Source organism: Castor canadensis, chromosome 17, assembly GCF_047511655.1.
Source record: "Castor canadensis chromosome 17, mCasCan1.hap1v2, whole genome shotgun sequence".
Lineage (NCBI taxonomy): Eukaryota > Metazoa > Chordata > Mammalia > Rodentia > Castoridae > Castor > Castor canadensis.
Genome location: NC_133402.1, coordinates 16,756,052 through 16,767,916, shown reverse-complemented (window position 1 = coordinate 16,767,916; position 11,865 = coordinate 16,756,052). Strand labels below are relative to the sequence as shown.

General features: G+C 48.8%; 1 protein-coding gene across 1 annotated transcript; it reads left to right on the top strand.

Moving 5' to 3' along the window:
* Positions 1–679: 679 nt before the first annotated feature.
* On the top strand, positions 680–7,394 carry C17H16orf54 (chromosome 17 C16orf54 homolog). Its single transcript, XM_020158780.2, has 2 exons — positions 680–887; positions 1,518–7,394. The coding sequence occupies exons 1-2, from the start codon at positions 834–836 to the stop codon at positions 2,190–2,192; spliced, it is 729 nt and encodes a 242-aa protein (XP_020014369.2). The 5' UTR covers positions 680–833; the 3' UTR covers positions 2,193–7,394.
* The last annotated feature ends 4,471 nt before the right edge of the window (positions 7,395–11,865 follow it).

Here is an 11,865-nt window from a genome sequence, read left to right as displayed (position 1 = left end):
TTTCAGCCTGATCCTGAAAGGAGGCTGAAGCAGGAGGATGGCAAGTTCGAGGCTAGCCTGGGCTACATAGTGAGACCGTATTTCAGAAAAACAACAACAAAAAAAAGTCAAAATGTAGTCATGCATGGTGGCTCACTCCTATAATCCTAGTGACTGGGAAGGTAGAGAGTAAAAAGATAATGGTTCAAAACCAATGCCTGGCAAAAATTTCTTGAGTCCCTATTTCACACAGCAATGGCTGTGCATTTGCCATCCCTGCTACCTGGGAAGTATAAATAAGAGAATCACAGTTCATGTCAGCCTGGGCATAAATGTGCGACCCTAATACAAAAATAAAAGAAAAATTGGCTGGAGGTGTGGCTCAAATGGTAGAGCGCCTGACTAACAAGGGGAAGGCCCTAAGTTCAAATCCCAGTACTGCCAAAAGAAAGAAAAAAAAACAAAAAACCTGGGTCAAGTAGGAGGGGTGTGGGGCACTGGATGAAGACAACTTTGGGGAGGCCCAGCGATCAGGGCAGGACTGGGATGTGGAACCTCCCAGGAATGGGCAGTGACAGTGGAAGGGCCAGAGTGTCTGCACCCCTCTGGGGCTGGGGCTTGCTGTGGGGTGAGACTGAGTTCAACAGAACCACTGTCCATTCCGGCCCCACCTTACCCAGGAAACGCCTCCTCACCACAGTGACCACATCCTCCCAGGTTGCCTTGGAGACACTCCACAGGGGCAGAAAGAGTTGGGGCACAGTTGCCCAGCAACAGGTGGTGGCCTCCCTTCCGCCCTCATCTGAGGCCAGCCATCTAGAGCCTTCCAGACAGCCACCCTGCACTCTCCCAGCATGCACAGGGAAGAGTGGCTCAGAAGAGAGAGCCTGGGACTGACCCAAGGCAAGGTGAGTACAGATCATCTGTCCCCGCAGATGGGTCTGGAGGCTAGAGAGAGGTGGGCCGAGACAAACAAGGGAGACAGAGGCCAGCAAAGCCAAAGAGGCTGGGACAGGCATAGAGGTGTTACTTGAGACCAGGCCCAGCAGCAAGTGCAATGGCGCCTAGGGAGCAAGACCTCTTTCAAGGAGAAAGGCAAGGGAGCAAAGGTGTGCTGAGGGCCAGCAGAGGTGGCCAGAAGAGGGGCTACACAGGCAGGAAGGGGCCAGAAGGGGAGGTTCTCTCTCATTTCCTTTCTGGCCACTTCCTCTCTAGGCCAGAGCAAGATATGTAGGGGCCTAGACCTTTTGTCTGAGGCATCCTAGGATCTGGGAGGGCAATGTAGCTTCTGGAAAGAGATTGGAATGGCCGCAGGAGGGCCTAGCTGCTGGCAGAGGGGGCTCTGCCTGTCCTTCAGCCCTACTTAGCTCCCTCTTGTCATCTCTGGGTCCCCTTTGCTCCTCTGCTTCTCAAGTCAGATACTGAGTCCCCTTTGCCCTCTGTGTTGCTCTGCTTTCTGGGACACTTGCTTCTCTCCCTCTCTCCACTGGGCCAGCCCTGCCTCATTTGCTTCCTCTCCTCATCTCTGTGTATCTCAGATGCCTTCAACTCCCCAGCAGCCCTTGGAGCACACAGAAGGACTCCCCATGTCTGAGGCTGCCTTGTGGTCCCCACTCCCCTGTGGACCCTGTGTTCCCATCATGCTAGCCCTGGCCTCCCTGGCTGCCTTCTTCATCGTGACCACAGCTGTGCTGGCCGAACGCCTGTTCCGCCGCTCACTGCACACAGACGCCAGCCGGCGCCCACACACCCTGGTCTGGCGCCCTGGAGGAGAGTTGTGGATTGAGCCCACGGGGACCCCTAGAGAACGTTCTGAGGACTGGTATGGCTCTGCAATGCCCCTCCTGACGGACAGGGCCCCAGAGCCTCTTGCCCCTGGGGGCACCTTGGAGGCCCGAGCTACTGCGCCCCCTGCCCCTTTGTTCCCACACTCTGCTCCCAGCTCTTTGGTCCTCCAGACTCCACCTGAGGTCCCAGTCCGCAGCACCTTCTGGGGGCCCCAGCCCTGGGAGGAGAGGCCCCACACCACAGGCCTGGTGAGCTGGGGTGGGCCTGAGCTGAGGCCAGAGATCAACATGCAGCTTGGGGACCTTCAGGCCCGGAGGCAGCGCCCAGGTAGCCCTGAGCCAGACTGGGGCCTCCAGCCTCGGGTCACCCTGGAGCAGATCTCAGCATTCTGGAGGCGGGAAGGCCGGGCCAGTGTGGGAGTTTGAATCCCCAGGGCCTGCAGGATATGCTACCCAGAGACTCCTGCAGAAGGTCCCACTTCAGAGTGACACCGCTTCCCCCATCCACCCACCCGTCTCCAGCTTTAGGGTTACTCCTGAGCTTGGATGCTCTCAGGCTTTTTATGTCTGCATTTCCATTCTTCTGAGCCTGGATGGCAGGCAAGCTGAGCGAGTGTGGACAGCCTGTGCCCCAAGGAACACCCAGAAGTGCCTCAGTTCAACTGCTCAGATGCTTCAATGCCTCAGAGAACCAGAGGCAGGGCTGACTGTGGACCAGAAGCAAGATTGCACTCCAGTGTAAGAACTTAAGGGAGCATCAGGCAGGAAACAGCATCAGACCAACCAGTTCACCGTCAGTCAGGATGTACCTAAGGTGCCAATATCCGAGCAGAGGGATCCATAGATCCTGAATGTGATGATGATAACTGTCCGAGGTGCTGGTGGGAGATAGCAAGAATCCAGCTTCCCAGAAATACAGCTCCTATCCTTCTCTAGCCACTTATCCCCGCCACCCCACCACCACCAAGAGGTCCTCCAGGAAAAGCCACACAGAGAACAAGATCAAGAGCCTTTTGTTACATATGAACCTTGGCTTTGATCTCAAATGGGAACAAGGAAATTGCCAAGCTGACTTGAAGGGGTCCTCTCTGAAGACCAACCAGCTCTTCTGCCCATCTTCTGCCAGCTGCACACACCTCAGCCCTCTGGATCTTAACTACTCATGGTGAGGAAACCCTGAGCCAAGAACTGAGTTTGAGCCAATGTAGAAAGGAGCATCATCCTAGGGAAGGCTTGCTCCAAGTGCTGCCTCTCATTTGCCATCTTCCCTCCCAGCTTGTTGGAGTGGTTCAGAGTCAGTTTGCCCCAAGACAGACTTAGTTGTAATGACCTACGCCATAGAAATGGAGCCTCAAATGTGTGTGGGTTATTGGCTGACCTTGCCTGTAGGAGAGGAGCGAGGGTGGGAGTGCAATGTAGTTTCTATTCCTTAGGGGTCTGATTTCCTAAATATCAATTGTAAATATTAGGATTTTTGCCATATCAGTTTATCACCTGTAGTATTATTATTTACTTTATATTTTTCTTTAGGTTAGCTATTTGCTTAATAAATTTACTTTAAAGGAATTTTTTTGCATTACTTCTATAAATGGAAAACGAGTATCATTTGCCATAAATAGAAGATGTAACATGAAAATAAATACAGTGTAGACAAAGTTATTAAGTTCTAAGTAGACATTGTTGTCTGCTGGAGGCATTGACCCCAAACTCTACTCCTTGTTAAAAGAAAAGGGATGTGCTGGGCATGGTAGTTCATGCCTATAATCCCAGCACTCAAGAGGCAGAGGCAGGAGGATAGAGAGTTGGAGGCCAATCTGGGCTACATAGTGAGAACTGCCAAAAAAAAAATGAATGAATGAATAAATCAGGGTTCCTCACTCATCTCTATCTGCCACCCATGGACTAAGCAATTATATCACTTCTTGTCACCAGCAGCTGACAGGAATAGGTTGTGGGGACTCTGCCCACAAGGAATGAACGATCCACAAAGGAGACAGAAGAGGGACAGGGGTTCAGAGCTTAGATGCCTGAATGCCATGTGCCCAGAGAGCAGCAGGTATAGAAGGGAAAGTACGACAAGTCCCCTGGCTCTCAATCTGGCTCCATCACCTGACTTGCTTAGAAACTTCACAGGAGTGACTTCTGTATTGGGGACCTCATCTTCTATACAAGAAGCTGGAAGTTGATCAAGATGCTGGAAGTTGATTAGAGCTGGGTGTTGTGGCTCACCCTGTAATCCCAGCGACTCAGGAGGCAGAGATCAGGAGGATCATGGTTCAAAGCCAGCCTGGGCAAAAAGTTCACAAGACCCTATCTCAAAAAAACTCGTAAAAAGAAAAAAGGGCTGGGGAAGTGGCTCAAGGTATAGGTCCTGAGTTCAAATCCCAGTACCACAAAAAAAAAAAAAGCTCTATTAGTACCTTTCTAGCTGTGACATTAGAGGATGCTATAAAATGACAGATGGATGGATGGACGGACAGATGGACTGACGGATGGATGGATGGATGGTTGGATGGATGGATGGTTGGATGGTTGGATGGGTGGATGGATGGCTGGATGGACGGATGGATGGACGGACAGATGATGGATGGAAGAGTGGAGAATGGCTAGATCGGTGAGTCGCTGTGTGACTGGATGGATGAATGCATATGTATGCATGAACACGTGCATGTATGCATGTGGTCTTCCCAAGACAAAGTCCAACTTGCTATCCCCAGAATCATCTTTATATTGTCAGACCCAGAACATGATCTAAAACAACAGGAGCCCAATTCAAGGGGGGAGTGAATAAAGTGGGTAGACTAATCTTTTTTTTTGGTGGTAGTGGGGTTTGAACTCAGAGCCTCACACTTTCTAGGCAGGCTCTCCATCACTTGAGCCATATGCCCAGCCCTTTGTGCTCTAGTTATTTTTCAGGTAGGATCTCAAGTTTTTTATCTGAGCAGGCCTATACTGTGAGTCTCCTACTTATGCTTCCTGGGTAGCTGGGATGACAGTCTTGTGCCACCATGCCCAGCTTTTTTGTTGTTGAGATGGGGCTCTTGCTAACTTTTTGCCCTGGCTGACCTTGAACCTTGATACTTCTAATCTCTACCTCCCGAGTAGCTGGGATTTTGGGCATGAGCAGATGACTTTTTCTCTTTTCTCTTTGTTTTAAGTCTCTCCCTCCTCCCTTTTTTTTTTTGTCAGTTTGGACAGTGTCTAATTATGTAGTCCAGGCTGGCCTTGAACTTGAGATCCTCCTGCCTCTGCCTCTGTAATCCTCTGGGATTACAGGTGTGACCACCATGTCCTGCTCCCCTCGCATTTTTAACACTATCTTCTTACTTTCTCATGTTGAGTTCTTCTTTTGTCTCTCTGGGCACTTAAAGCACACTTACGGTGTGACCCTTTAGCAACAACTCTAATTTCTGGAGTTCTAGGTGAGGTCAGTTCTGTGGTACGCAGTGTCTGCTTGCTCTCATTCGTGACAGATTGTTTCCTTACACTTTGTGATGTAGGGCTGTGATCTCAACCTGGTCAGTGAGAAGCTACATCACAGGTTTAAGAGTGCTATATCTTAGATCAAAATTTCTCCCAAAGGCCCATGTGTTAAAGGCTTGGTTCCCAGGCCTTTGCTGTTGGCAGGTGGTAGAACCTCAGGAGACTTTATCTCAAAAAAAAACCAACACCAATACAGGGCTGGTGGAGTGGCTCAAGTGGTACAGTGCCTACCTAGCAAGTGTGAGGCCTCAGTATTGTGGGAAAAGAAAAGAAAAGAGGTAGGGCCTAGTGGGAAGTCGCTGGAGTGTGCCCTGAAGGAAGATTTTGGGATGCTGGCCCATCCAGTCCTCTTTTGCTCCCTGGATCGTGATGCGCATGGTTTTGTACCTCTATGCGCTCTTGCTTTGATGTGCTGCCTTGCAGCCAACAAATCACAGACTGGAACCTGTAAAACTGTGGCCAGACATGGTGGTACATGTCTTAGTCCCAGCCACTCTGGAGGCTGAATTGGGTGGATAACTGGGGCCTGTGAGTTTGAGACCAGCCTGAGAACATAGTGAAACTCCATCTCAAAAAAACAAAACAAGGGCTGGGGGTGTGGCTCCAGTAGTAGAGTGTCCATCTGCCAAACTCAGGGTCCTGAGTTCAAATCCCAGTACCTCAAAAACACAGAAACAAACAATACAAAACCAACCAAAAGCAACAACAAAAAACCCATGTGCCAAAATAACACTTTTCTCTTTAGTAGTAATTACCTCAGGTATTTCATTATAGTGATGAAAAACCAACTAGTGGAGGGTATGTCTTTCTAAGAGGCTTTTGGGTTTGCTTCCGCCAAGGATGCTTCAGGGGTGTTACCAACCCAGGACCACACTGCTCATTTTATTTGGGATTCCCAGCCCCTGTAGATGGTATAAATTTGGACTCCAAAACCAAGAGAAGACAAGTTTTTGTTTCAGAATTTTAAGAATCACCTTTTATTATCATCAGATTTCAAGGTGAAATAGATAAGGTCCTTTCATCCTCCCTGGGGAATATCTTTATTTTCTAGTTCATATTTTCACTCTGGGTGTCATCTTTAAGCATCTGAGCTTTCTATTGGGGTCTCAGTTTTTAATTTCCCCAGGAAGGCCTCATTTCCGGTTTCTAGGTGGGTGTGAAATCCAAGCCTTATCGTTGCCATGAGCCACAAACACCCAGTAGCTCACACAGCTCATTTTTCATTTCTTCTTCCCATGTCTTCAGGGGATTTCCCCTTGCTTTGTGGCCACTTGGTTGTGCTTAATTTTATGCAGCAATCTAGATGTTTTATGGGGAGGATGTGGTTATCAGGTTATTCCATTTACAATATCACACTCACACACCCACCAAAATAAAGTATTTCCTCATATAAATAAGTTTCAAATTTCTTCCACCTTGGTGGGGTGCACCTATAGTCCCAGCTACTCAGGCTGAGGAGGAAGATCACTAGAACCCAGGAGCTCAGTACTGGCCTGGGCAACCTAATGAGACCCAATCTCAAAAACATATCAGCTGGGTGCCTGTGGCTCACATCTGTAATCCTAGCTACTCAGGAGGCAGAGATCAGGAGGATCACAGTTCAAAGCCATCCCTGGGCAAATAGTTTTCAAGACCCTACCTCAAAATATTCCACCAAAAAAGGGCTGCCTAGCAAGTGTGAGTGAGTTCAAACCCCAGTGCTCCCAAATAAATAAATAAATAATCCCATTTTAAAACAACCAGCCAACCAAAAATTATTTCCTTTCTGGGACCTTGTGCTTTCTGGGCAAGCGCTCTACTACTTGAGCCTCACTCTAGTTCCCAAAATTACTTCTTTCTCCTTCACACACCTCTCACCTCCTTTACAGCCCATGTTCTGGAAGAGGTGTTCATCATAACAATCTTCATTTTCTTACCTGTCTGTCACACTCTGTGACCAGTTTTAGGCTTCTGTACACTTCCAGAATGCTACAGAAAGTACTTTCATCAAAGTTACAACCCATATACTTTAGCCAAAGGACACTTACAAACACTCACTTTTTTTCTGCTTTTTCTTTTTAAAATTATTTATTTATTTATTTATGGTGGTACTGGGGTTTGAACTCAGGACCTTGCACTTGCTAGTCAAGCGCTCTACCACACTTGAGCCATCCATACTTTCTTCTCCTTCTCCTTCTTCTGTTTGATAAGACTCTTACTATGTAGCCCAGACTGGCCTCAAACTCACAATCCTCCTGCCTCAGTCTTCCCAGTGCTGGGATTACAGGCATGTACCACCATGCCCTCTTGAGGATACCTCTTTATTAGTGCTGCATAGGGCTTCTGAATCTTTTAGAAAAAACTGGAAGAGAGGAAGGAGGTTGCCCAGGCTCTCAACAAACTAGACAGATACATGACGACTTTCCTGGTGATTTTTCAGCTGTGCTGTGGTTTCTGGTGGTGCGAACAGGAACATACACCTGAATAAAACAATCCCATATTATCTGGGGTAAATCTGATGTGCAGTGTTTGATGAGGATTCATTCACAGCCTGTGGTCAGAAGTTTTTCAGTATTTATATACAGTCTGGTCTCACAATGCTGAGCAACTTAGGGCCTCAGAAAGCAGCACTTAAATGTTACTGAGTAAATGTCCAAATGACTTAGCACTCAGGAAGTCCTTGGAGCAAAGAACAGAGGTGCTGAAACACTTATGGAATTTTACCTACTCTATTGTCTGGGAGGGCTAGCGAAAAGTAATTCGTGTCCACAGCACACTAGCACAGTGGAGTCTTCTTAAAATCCAAAGTTAGATTGTTTTCAGAAACAGTTCGGTTTGCTAAGACTATCTTGCCAGGTTCTTGCTTTTATTTTTTGTTGATGGTACTGGAGTTTGAACTCAGGACCTCATAGTTGCAAGGCAGGTGATCTACCAATTGAGCCACACCCCCAGCCCTTTTTTGCTTTAGGTTTTTTTTTAATACCTTGGCCTACCTGGACTGCCATCTTCTATTTATGCTTCCCAAGCAGCTGGAATGACAGGCATCCACCACCACGCCCAGCTTTTATTGGTTGAGTTCAAGGTCTCACGACCTTTTTGCCAGGCTGACCTTGAACCATAATCATCCTGATCAGAACCTCCAGAGTAGCTAGGATTACAAGTGGGAGTCACTGCTCTGGCCCTACGTTGATGTTCTTAAATTCTTCCACCTTTCCTTGGCCTTGGCACACTAAAATTCACGCACATTGAAGCAATTCACTCATTTATCAACTTGGTTTGATCTCTTGCCCTCCTTGTCACTATAGACTGAGTGCTCCAGTTCTGGGCTTCAGTAGCATCAGCTGGCAGGATGGTGGAAGGAGGGCTGAGAAAACGGAAGCCTAAATGGGTGAGTAGGATAGGTGGGTGGGCAGGAAGTTGAATGGAAGAGGGATGGGCAGGATGGGTGGCCAGACAGGTGGGCAGAGAAGGAAGGTGTAGCAGCTGAGTGCTGGATAGGGTGAATGGGTAAGCAAGGGGGTAATGGAAGGGGGGCAGGTGGCAAGTGGAAAAGGCTGACCACAGGCTGGTGAGCGAGTATGAGTTGCTGGTAAACTTGGAGTCCACAGGACTTTGAAGTCACTGAGCTACCTTGGGCAGGTGGAAGGACAAGTATCTGATGATAGGATTCAGCTGAAAAAATGGTGATGATTTCTGACTTCACTTTCAAATTCCTCCCAGCTTTCTTCTTGAGCAGATGCTACACTTAGCATTCAAAGCCACCCTGCTATTGTCTGGAATCCAGAAGAACCTGAAAGCAGGGACTGGAAGGCGCTGGGTGGGGCGCCCTCTAGTGGTCATTCTGCATATTTGATTTGATATCCCACATATTTTTCTTAATTATCTTTTTCATTGTCTGCTCTTTTCTACCTCCACCCCAACCCCACACTAGGATTTAATCTCCACGAGGACAGACAGCTTTATCTGTTTAGTCATTGTTTTGTGTCCAGTGTCTAGACAGTGCATGGCATAATAGGTGTTAAACAGACCTTCATTGAATAAGTGAAGGATGGATTTCAGAAGAGATTGGGCATGTTCAGGGTGGTATGGTTGTAGACTGAATGAGGGATTTCAAATCCTGCCCCACCAAACTAGCAATGTGAGCAGTTCCCTTAACTTCACAAAGCCTCAGCTCCTTGTGGGTAAAATGGAGAAGCTGACGCTCTGCCTCTGTGAGCATTAACAGAGGAAGGGACCAGCACATGGTGGACGGGGCACTGCTTGAGCCCCCTCTCAGCCACCAGAGCACACTGATGCTGTGGCACAGGCTGATGACAGTACATCAGCTTGTGGGTTAGCAAATTGATTTGACGGGTACATCTGCTAAATGGGCTTCACACTGGGCATGGGATAACCTGGGACACTGATCCAAGGCTGGCCAGGCAATGAAGACATGTGGCCGCTGAGCTGGAGAATAAGCACCAAGTCAGGCATGAGATTCCTCTTCTGCTCCCGTCACCATGCCACACCCAACCCTTCCTCTTGCCTTGAACCCATCAGACTCCCACTGTCCTCTGAGCCTCTGCAGACGTCTGTTCCCTGCCTGCATTCATGCACAGTTGGCACACCCCACCTTCAAGCCCTCTTGGGTAGTTCTTGGCTCCCAGCAGCCACTCTGTCCCCTCAAATATATGTTCCTGCAGTAGGCTGGGTTAAGCTACTAATATGCTTACCTCATCTGCTCGCTTGAATCTGATTGTTCTTGGCACAGAGTCCAAACCCTCTGACCTACCATTTTGTGGTCTGGAATCAGCCCATCTCCTCGCCATCCTGCTTTCCCAAGCCCGGCTTCAAATCTTACAGCAGACAATAGAAGCCACTTCCCACCTCTGGGCCTTTGCCCATGCAGTGCCCTCTGCCTGGAAATCCATCTCGCCACAAAGAGAATGTGGGTGGCTTTTGCTTGCCCAGGACCCATTTCCTTTCCTCTGTAATGGGATCCCCTCCCCAGCCCTCAGATTTGGAAGTTCCTGTTAGGTCTGAGCCATTTCTGAGCTCAAGGGTGAGCTTAAGATTCAGCCTGGCAGATTTTTTTCTTTTAATTGAAACACGTGGGCACAGTTCATCACCCCTCCTTTGTCTTATTACATCTTTACCCATTTATTTTGGGTTCTGGAGACATTTAAATTTGAGACTCCATAGTACACACACCTCACTCCTGCCTCCCTCAGGCTGTGAATCCCCCTGGATCCCAGATGTTTTGCCTTCCAATCCCCAGATCACTCCCCTGGCCTAACATTCCTACCCTGGTAGTCTGCTGTGCCCTGGTTCTATGGGGCTTGGTGCTCCCTCTTCAGGAATGAGGAGCTGGGGCTCACGGATCTAAGATTGCTGGAGCTGGGCCACCTTGCTGAGTGTGTCCATGCATCCCCTGGAGGAAGGCTGGAGAGGGGGATCAGAGAGCACAGGTGTAGCCCCAGGTGGAACCTCAATCTGTGTCCTGTGGGATTGACTCTTTTGGTACAGAGCACTGCCAAAGGTAGCATCTAAATATGGATGGCTAGGCTGGGAGTATATGACTCAAGCAGTAGAGTACAGGCCTAGCAAGCACAAAGCCCTGAATTCAAACCAGTTCTCCCCCACCCCACTCCCCGCCAAAAAAAAAGGACAGACAGAAAAGAACTCATAGGCTTAAATGAGTAAATGAGCCTGGCACAGCACATGCAGAATGCAGGCTTGGCCTGTCTGGGGCTTCTGCCTCTGAGATAAACTCATTGTTTCCTTCCTTCCTCCATCCCTCCCCCTTCTCCCCCTCCATACATCTCTCCCTCCCTCCCTCCTTTCCTTCCTTCCTTTCTTTTTTGGTAATACTGGGGTTTGAACTCAGGGACTGTTGCTTGCTCTACCACTTAAGTCATGCCCACTGCCCTTTTGCTTTAGGTATTTTTCAGATAAGTTCTCTCACTTTGGCCAGCCACCCAAGGCCATGATCCTCCTATCTCTGCCTCTCAAGCAGCTGGAATTACAGGCATACACCATCATGCTCACCCCTCATCATTTTCTTCTTTCTTTCTTTCTCTCTCTCTCTCTCTCTCTCTTTCCTTTCTTTCTTTTTCATCATTTTATTTGCCCTTTACCCAGGCCCCTTGCTGTTCTCCAGATTTGAGGAAGGGACAAAAGATAGTGTACCTCCCTGAAGGCAGTCTGAGACCCTCAGAGACCCCCTGGGGATGGGGCCTTTGTGGGCAAGGGCTGTTTTTCTCTCCTTGTGGCAAAGGGCAGAGAAGAGAGTGGGTTCTGAGAGGGTGGTGGCAGCGCCAAGGAGAGCCTCCTTGGAAGGAGTCACCTTGAGGACCATCTTCACCTTGGGGAACTCTCGTGTCTCTGCTCCTGCAGGAGCTGCCCAGTAAGGGTTAGACAGAGGCAAAGCCTAGGCTTGAGGTGAGGGTTGAAGCAGCCACAGAGGTGAATAGGCACTTGGGGTGTGTGTTTGTCTGGGGAGCTGGACTTCAGTCTTCTTCGTAGATCCCCAAAGCCTGAGCTACTGAGGAAGGTAGTGTGACCTTTGAACACTTGGACTCCACCTGTCCTATTCCCATCCCTCAACTGGTCCCAGGGGCTCTGGCACACCACCTTCTCCCACCAAAGGTTAGGCCCA